General features: G+C 47.4%; 1 protein-coding gene across 8 annotated transcripts in view; it reads right to left on the bottom strand.

The window, feature by feature from the left end:
* The window catches only part of LOC135820755 (uncharacterized), a 91,344-nt gene that overhangs the window by 71,715 nt on the left and 10,605 nt on the right, over nt 1-9,024 (bottom strand). For 4 of the 8 annotated variants that reach the window (XM_065333779.1, XM_065333783.1, XM_065333782.1 and 1 more), the window contains 5 exons: nt 7,549-7,722; nt 6,322-6,475; nt 4,678-4,853; nt 4,358-4,432; nt 932-1,774 (listed from right to left, as the gene is read on the bottom strand). In XM_065333779.1, the coding sequence (XP_065189851.1) occupies nt 1,542-1,774; nt 4,358-4,432; nt 4,678-4,744 (375 nt within the window). In that variant the 5' untranslated portion in view covers nt 4,745-4,853; nt 6,322-6,475; nt 7,549-7,722 and the 3' untranslated portion in view covers nt 932-1,541. Of the gene's footprint in view, nt 1-931; nt 1,775-2,939; nt 3,142-4,357; nt 4,433-4,677; nt 4,854-6,321; nt 6,476-7,548; nt 7,723-9,024 lie in introns of those variants that run through there. The other 4 variants (XM_065333784.1, XM_065333785.1, XR_010554197.1 and 1 more) reach the window with 3 other exon arrangements.

The following is a 9,024-nucleotide window of genomic DNA, read 5'->3' as shown; positions in this document are numbered from 1 at the left end:
CAGAATTCAAGGCTACATGTGTAGGCCCGAATGTGCCTTGCCCAAGTGCTGAAACTGATAAGTCATTGAGATACGCATAGAACATCTGGCAAAGGAACTACTAAAGCCCCCACAAGCACGGTATTCTACTTCAACAAGGAAGAATTTTGAAAGCATGCACAGCCCTACATGTATAATGTTGGTATAGGTAGTAAGCCTTGTTTGATAAATTAACATGACAAGGCGGGGGACGCACTGTGTTAAAAAACAGTACTCCTGATACACTAGTATGTCCTCGGCTTTGTCACATGCTGTCAACCGATCAACACATACAACGTTGCATGCAAAACGGCTGCAGCCTCGAAGTACGGAGTGCTATTTTGGAAAATGCTAGATGTACAGCCTGTACTTATACAGGTGTTCTATCAACTAGTGCCATTATGACAACGGTAGCTGAATGATACATGTACATAAACCCGGGGTCATCATTTCAAGAACCTCTGGGTCTAAGCCCGAAGTAACATTCAACTACATGACTGTATACACCATCATGTATACACCATCTTCGTAGTAACTGAGTCTACCCCTCACCCACTACTGCCACTGTGACCACAATTGCGCACAAACAGAGGACCTTAGAGGACCTACTTCTAACTACAGTGCTGGCCAAAGAAATCCAACCTTATGAATAAAATTGCACCGGGCGCTATGCAGCCCTAGTAGTAAACATACTGGACCGGTCTGTGCTCTCGAACGCGCGCTACTTTATTAATGAGGTTGGATTTCTCTGGCCAGCACTGTACAAAATACACACATGCACACACAACACTGCTAGGCTTTCCACCACCACACTAGGTTTTGAAACCGAAGAGTGGCAAAATTCAGGGCCAGACTAGAAAATCTGGGGAGACCTGATGATGCAAAACACAGCCAACACTCTGCAGCCTCACAGTCTCCGGCAGGTTTTCCCGAGCGCACAAAATTAAAAGTTGTTGAGGCACCACGAATACAGTCGGGCGTCACAGAACGTGGGACCCAGGAATGTACGTGTATACCTCTAGGTACACCACAGCCAATAACGTTTTAAAAAGAAACGCAGTGTCAATAGACTCGAGTCTCTGCTTTTCTGGAATACAGATTCTGGTACACACGTATTGCTCACTATCCAGTGGGATGTGCATCTAAGAAAGTGGTACAAAAAGTCAAGGAACTAAGCCTAAGGCCAGATTGCTGAAAGGTTTTGTATAACTGACGAGCCTGACCCCTTGGAAACAACAGCTGTGGATGCGTGGCTCTACTGTAATAAATGTACAGGTACACAAACAATTTGAATGCAGAAATAACAACAACAAACAGGGAGAGGTGTAGGAAAATATACTCGGCCCCTAGTGAATTTGCTTGTGTATTAGCTTGAAAACTTTCGGTACACTTGTTGAGAGACCTAACTGCATGCAGCTAAAATATGGAGTGCCGTTGTCACCGACGACTTTTCCAGTAAAGTTGCGGCTAACATCTTCTCAGGTATTCCCGGGTCTTCGCTAAGGCCGTAAGGGTGGATGATATCATGTGCGTCTTCTATTGCTGATGTCGCTACACTCGATGGTGGTGCTGATGTACTGATTGTGGTGGAAGATATTGAGATGCCGTATGTCTCGAACCTTTTCGCTAGGTCTCCGCGGCCATCGCGCAAGAGGGTCGGGAGCACCACAACTGCAACGCCACAGATCCAAGGATCGATTCTCGGACAAAACATTCTTCAGATTGCCAAAGGTCCCCAGTGCTTGGCAATACTGGCCTGTGCAGCATGAACACACCACACATACGCCCACACACCATGTACCATGTAAACGCCCGTTGCAGGAGAAGCACGCAAATCTGCAAATGAATTGGATGTGCACCCACAGATTTTCTCGTATAGGAACAATAGCTGATCTGAATCTGAATAAAACAGATCAAGACTAGTGCCAGATAACAGTCTAATCCGCACAAGGCAACTGGCGCAGCCATGTGAATCTCGAGCAAAATGGACAAACATGTCCCCAATTATCAGCAAACGGGTGTGCGTTACAGGATTGGCCTGGCAACTTCAAACAGGCACAATCCACTAACGTGGTGCCCCGTCAACTTCAACGGGAACACACCGATACAAACACAGCCCCACAACAGCAAAACGGGAACGCCGTTACAAATATGGTGCCCTGGCAACTTAACGGGAACGCACCAACACAAGCTGGCCTGGCACCTTCAAACAGGCACAACTGACAAAACACGGCATCCGGCAACAGCAAATGGGTAGGTACACCGTTACAAGAACAGTCCATCGCACCAAAATGCTGCTGCCACAACATTATAGCAGCAGCACGCCAGACATGCATACATGGCATTCCCAAAAGCAGATACCTGGAGTCAAATTCATCCATCACACTGTTTGTTAGGGCTGAATTTTCCAGTGACAATAGGAAATCCCGCCTAAGGCTCATGTGATGAGATCTGTACACCAACTCAGGGTATATTCTAGGACGAATTTCCAACCGGTTACGGTACAATGAAGAGTCGGGGGGTCCCCCTCCGGAAATAGTTTTCAAAATACAACCCAAATATGGCACTCGACAGCAATTTAACAGATTTCTTGGTGCTGGAGTGTCGCGCGGAGCTGTTGGACTGTAGCAACGCCGTTGCTACAGCTCGATGACGTGGTTCGACCGTACAAACCGTACAAACTCGTGACCCTAGTACCAGCCCACGCGGCTTCGCTGGAAGTATCCATCCAGAAAAAAGCGTATGACCATTCACAGCTCCATTCACCCACAGAAAAGTACGGGCGGTTGGAACTGATTTGTAACTTTTCAACCGGTCGCCAACTATTTCAACCGGTCGAAAACCGGTTGGGGCGGTTCTAGAAAATTCCCTGCAACTATAGTCACAGTATCAATGCACATTAGTAGAGCATAAGAACTCACTTGCGCTCATACCCTGTCACGTAGAGATGCTACTCTACGTGTACTGTTCCGATGTCCATTGGGGTGGTATGCCGGCCACTTGCCAGATGTAGAGCTTTTAAGCCGTACTTTTGCCACCGTCTGCTTGCCGTATCACCACCTCACTTGCAACTCTGGATTCCAGGACTGTCGCTCCAACAATGGGCATGGAGCAGGAGCTAACCTGATAACAGTTGAGAGCGTGACAGAGTATCTTATTTAAATAAGGCCGAGTAAGGTGGATCCCTTTGGCAAAAGTGAACACAGGCTTGGTGCTACAGGCATGGGCTGTCATGTACCGGAATAGCCAATACCGGGCATGTTTGGTCGACAGTAGATGGAACTGCGACGGCTCCACCGTATATGGCCGCGTCTTAGTGACCTTCAGGCGCAACGTGACCAAGTCAGGTGCGAGACTCCCAGCCTCCCACACAAATACTCTTTGGCTGTCAAAAGAGTGAATACTAGTAGATGATGCTAAATACTCGCTGGCAAACAATAAGCCATACAAGGCCAGTAGTATACTTACCCACAGCATAGCCTGATCTACAATATGACTGATTGGATCGTTGTAAGTATTGCCGAAAATGGATTAAGTCGTCCACTAAAAGCTCTTTGAAACTCGGATATTGAGCCAATATGGCAATAATAAAATTAATGTAGAAAGGAAAAGGACGTATGGATATGAGTGTAGAGTAACTGTCACTATATACTAAATACAGTCAGAAAGTGCAACAACCAGGCACTAAAACATTTGACGACCCGACTCCTGGCTTCAACACATCTCCGTAGTGTTAGACCAAAGAGGGAAAGGTAATACTGGTTTCGTCATCGTCCAGTAACAATCAACATTTCTTGTTCTTGTGGGACTGTAGCTTCAACTACTAGCTTGTGCTCATTTTCGTTGCGCTTACCTTCCCCTCTTTGGTCTCTCCTTTTAACCTTGAACCTTCCAAGTTGGAAGGCTGTTGGTTAGCGCTACGGAGATGTGTTGAAGCTAGGAGTCAGGTCGTCGAATGTCTCAGCACTCTGTCAGTTTTGTGCCTAGTTGTTGCATTTTTTTACTGTAGTAGCTAGTTACAGTGGTGGACAGTTACTCCTAACTCGTATCCATATGTCCTTTTCCTTTCTAATAAAAGCTCTATCCGCAAATATGCCGAGGTGGCTTGCCGTATCTCCCTCTATGCCATGCAACACAACTGTTGAGCGAGCAGCTTTTAGGCCAGCCCCATTGCACAACAGGTAGTAGGCTACTAATAGCGTAACGCAGCTAGGTAAACACGAATCGATGAAAGAGGCAGACTTCTTAGAACAAAGAGACTAGTTGTGAAGGACACAACATTTTCAGCAGTCAGCAGTAGGAGAAATTGCTCTTAATTATGCAGCAATACTAGGCTTACACGTTTGTGTCATGCGTTCTGAGACGGAGTCCTTGACTAGCTCGTCACTGGCCGCACTCAGAGCAGCAGTCGTCACTACACATGGGTTGGGAAGCAATGGACAAAATTAACACTTGCCATGCACACATGCACTGCTTACCAGCTAAGTTAATATGTCATACTGTACTGCAGCAAGCAAGGAACTGGCAATACCTGCACCAGGCCTATCTACTGTGACCCATGCCATTGTGAATGAAAAGAGGCAGCATTTGACAGTATGAGCGGTGTGATGAACGGGAATGCATAATACAAGCCAGTCGAGCATTGGTACATGTACTTACGGACGCAAGTTGGCTGCACACCGCTCCACTGGCCGTTGATTTCACAAGTACACACGACCGAGCCCATAAGGACATAGGGAGACTGCACACAAACGTGGTCGTGTTGCTGAACATCAAGCCGTTCACGGTCATTGAGCCCAGTGCCGGTGGTGACAGGACCTGGCAGTCGGTTTGACCTGCACAAGCACAGAGTGCACAGAGCACAGAGCACAGGCATTCAGTGCATGCATGTTTGGCCTAGGGGTGAAACGAGTGCCAAAATTGAGGACTCGAGTACTCTTTGAAAAAACGAGCGAGTATTCGAGCGAGTACGAGTATTTTACTGACAACATAAAACAATGTACTGCACACACTCTCGTAACACTGAACGTATTACACCTGACACATGTAGTCTTGCATGCAGCCTAGTGCAGGAAATAGTCTGAACTACGTCTTTTGTTGGTAAGTAGGGACAAGTAATAATTTCACACTTGCATGGGTTATCAGTACTGGTCTGAGTAACAGACGTGCTTGATGTACAAGCATACAGTACACTGTGCATAAGATACTTGAGTATTTTGCGAAACGAGTCCTCACTCCTTTCGAATTTTCGAGCAAGCGCTCGAGTATTCGATATACTCGTTTCATCCCTAAAACGTTTGCGTATGTGTGCGTGGCACAGACATTGGTTTTGAATACATTGTAGTACACGCATTGTGTAAAGGAAATTGATGCGAAGACTGCCTCAACATGGCCATGCAAAGTAATAAAATAAATACAGCAGTGAATAGCGGTCAACAGTAGCTCTACATTTTGCTTGTAATAGAAGTCATTAGCGTCAGAGCAAGAAGAGGGACAAGACGAGTCAAGGGACAATCCGGAGGACGCAATATCATACGACCAACTGTTTGTTTCTACCAGCGTTATTGTACCGTCGACACAGCTCTGACGACGATATACTGGGCGAATGCCGCGGGGCCTCCCAGCGTGTCAACGGCAGTGGGTGATGGGCAGATAACAAGGTAGCTTGCGGACAACATCGGTGGCATGAAGCCTAGTGACTGCCAAGCGTCTTGGCGCGACGGGCGAGCAGTACAGTGTCATGCCCCAGGGGCTGCTGTGGCTGTCGACGTCGGCGGGTCTTGAGGTGCGTTCGCAGGCCTTCATGGCGCTCGGACAACTGCAATACTAGTACACAGACTCTCACTACTAGCTACATAGTACTCTGATTCTGGCACGTTATTTCTGCATTGAATAGTGATTGATTTTCCGCGCCGAATATCCGACGCTGCATGCATGTCCAATGCGCGTCAACAGTACTTCACACTTTCCTTTTCCCGCGTTATCACCTCAGCTATGCCAGTTTTGTATGTGGAAACCCCCTATATAATAGCAGTTTGGTCTATATTTTTAATCATTCAATATCTACCTTCACTGATGAGCTATGTATTAGCGAAACAGCTGTCTGAAGGAGTTTATCAATATCGTCTACGGAAGTGTCCTCGCAATGATGATGGTTGTGTGCAGGAGGGTCTAGTCGGCTAAAGAGCGCAGTGTGGTGGTGGAGGTGACTCAACATTTTCTTCAATGGCCGAGAGCTCTGTCGCACCCTGTAATAATAATAGAAGTCATGGTACTACTATCAGTGCTGCTGCTGGTGCTTACCTGGAGCTGGTGTGACCTTGCCTGGGCAGTACTGTGCATCAGAGCCATCAGCACAGTCGTACCAAACACCGTCGCAGCGCTGTGATGGCAGGATACAGCCACAGGCTGGAACGCAGGCAGGGCAGGTAGCCAGACTGGCACTGCAGTTGAATGGCTGGATACACGTACCCATACACACAACACACAAAGCAGTCAAGAGATGAAGAAAGTGTCTGCTCGGCACATCTTTTGTACAGTCAAGAGATATTAGCATATTTGGAGGAGGTGGTAGCCTAAAACAGGCTCGACAAAAGTTACCGGCTTATGCCAACAACTCAGTGTTCTGGTAGAGTAGACGGTTCGATACCGGAACGCCTTGACAGCCAAATTTGTATAGACCCAAACCGATCATCAGCGTTGATTTTTCACTCGAAATATGTTTGTGGAAGGAAACTGGCATGTTGAAGTTTGCTCTGGGGCCAGAGTCAATCGAACTGAGCCACTCCTTTGTGTTGACCCATTGCCTCCAAGTTGCCCAATTTTTCGCTTCAAAAAAGTTCAAATCAGAGGTGGCTCCAAACCGGACACGTTTTAGAGTGCACGTCAAATTCACTTTGGGTCTGAAATTAGCTAATTGCTATCGCTCCACGACAGCCAGTACAGAGTAACAATAAGCCTTGTGTGTGCTTCCATTAGTTTTGATTGGTATGCGGTGCTTTATTGGCAAGAGGCGAGCCGCTGTTTACCTGCGACAAGAAGTTGATTTTTCGAAAGTCGTAAAACTCAAGTCGCAGTGCGAAGCAACACGTCAAAAACTCACCTGCTTGGTATGGCGCGTCTGGTCATCGCAGAGCCATGAAATTTTGGCTCGGAGTATAACACATCGTAGTCTCACTGTGACATATGTTTTCTAATCAAAATACCAAGAGAGAAAGTGAATATTGAGTCCGTTCCGGTTTGCAACCTGTGTCCTATTTGAAACCGTCGCCTCTACCCGGTGAAACACCCTAACCATACACCTACAAGTATAACATATATCCTAAGGACTCAGGCTGAGATGCCCGACTGGTCCTGGGTCCTGTGATAAGCACGATCATCATTTGTGATGATGAAAAGTGGCAGGTAACACCCAGACTATTACATGCTCTGTAAATAGGAAAGATCAACGCCACCAGAATCTGCCTACCTACAAGCCTGAAGCTTCTCTACACAAGAGGGATATATCGGCTCTCTTGAAATTCAACTTACGATTACATGAGGCAGCTGCCCCACTCCAGGAACCGTCAATCTGGCAGATGCGCACAATGCTTCCCTGCAGGTTGTATCCGGAATTTCAGCCGAAGACGACGCTGCCTCCAGCAGAATAGTTTGTGCCCTGGGAGTAGCCGTTGGTCGGTTTAGCTAGCGGTGTGCACACACCGGCTGTACACGTCACAGGCACGTACACACACAGGCACACACACACACACACAGGCACACACACACACACACACACACACACACACACACACACCTTGACCTTGATACACAAGGATTCTTCATTATTTGCCACGTTTGAGCTGAGCTGCGATCATCGCGCTTTGTTGCAGTGTGCTAAAAAAACAAGAACAAAAAAACGGCCAAAAAAGTGGGGCGGCTGAGGCCGCCCCAGCCACCCCAGCTGTGCCGGCCTTGCATGCCTGGTGTACGGTCTGAAAGATGAAAGATGGAGCTCTTGTATACACGGGCCCGGAAAGTCTGCTTCGCCTGCTCGGCAGCAGCTTCGTAGTGGTGGTCAAGGGTCGAAGACCGACGGATACGGATCAACTCCCCAGTGATCACACCTTTACCCATACTACGGGGGTGGTTACTACCGGCAAGCAGATACAGGAAACGATTGGTGAACTTGAAATGAGGCTTCACCGCCATGTATCCCTTACTACGGAAAACTGTGGTGTCCAGGAAATCAATGCCATCATGTGCCAGTTCATGCGCAAACTCGAGGGCCGAACACTTATTAATCCTGTCTAAAGCGCGCTGAACTTGACCTTCGCAACCATGCAATGAAACAAAAATGTCACTGATAAAGCGTCTATAAACCTGAACCTCTAAACCCTCCCCCTCTAAGATCGGCAAAATGTACCGATTCTCCAAATACAGCATAACAATGTCGGCATAGACCACTGCTGCAGGCGAACCCATGGCAGTCCCTTGGATCTGCGGAAACAAATCGTTATCTTACACGAACCCGTTAGTCTTCCGAATGACTGACATCAAGGAAGTCACTGCTGTTGTTAACCGTGTACGAAGGGCCGGGGGCATCCACCTTGTATACCTGTGTGTGATACACCACGACAATGCCACGTGACCGAGCTCGTTGGGGATGCTGGTGTAAAGGCTGGTCACATCTATACTAAAAATAAATGATCGTCCCGCACAGGCAAACCTTCTACCAAGTTGATGAAATCCGTAGTTCAGGCCAGAACAGTACTTTCCTCACGTACATACAGGTTCAGTAGAAAGTCAATGAACTTAGTGGGATAGTAGCCAGGACTATTCAGACTAACAATAGGCCTAACCTTCAGGGCACAGGGCTTATGTGTTTTGATAAGTCTCCTGAAAACGGGCATACGCCCCCGGTGCGACTAAGAACAGTGACATATAAAATGGTCATACGATGCCCGATGCGATGCCTAGTCATGGTGAGTAAACAATTGACTCGGGTCGCAAACACGAAGTCTCAAC

The sequence above is a fragment of the Sycon ciliatum genome, chromosome 7 (genome assembly GCF_964019385.1).
Source record: "Sycon ciliatum chromosome 7, ocSycCili1.1, whole genome shotgun sequence".
In the NCBI taxonomy this organism is placed as follows: domain Eukaryota; kingdom Metazoa; phylum Porifera; class Calcarea; order Leucosolenida; family Sycettidae; genus Sycon; species Sycon ciliatum.
This window is presented reverse-complemented; position numbering and strand designations above follow the sequence as displayed.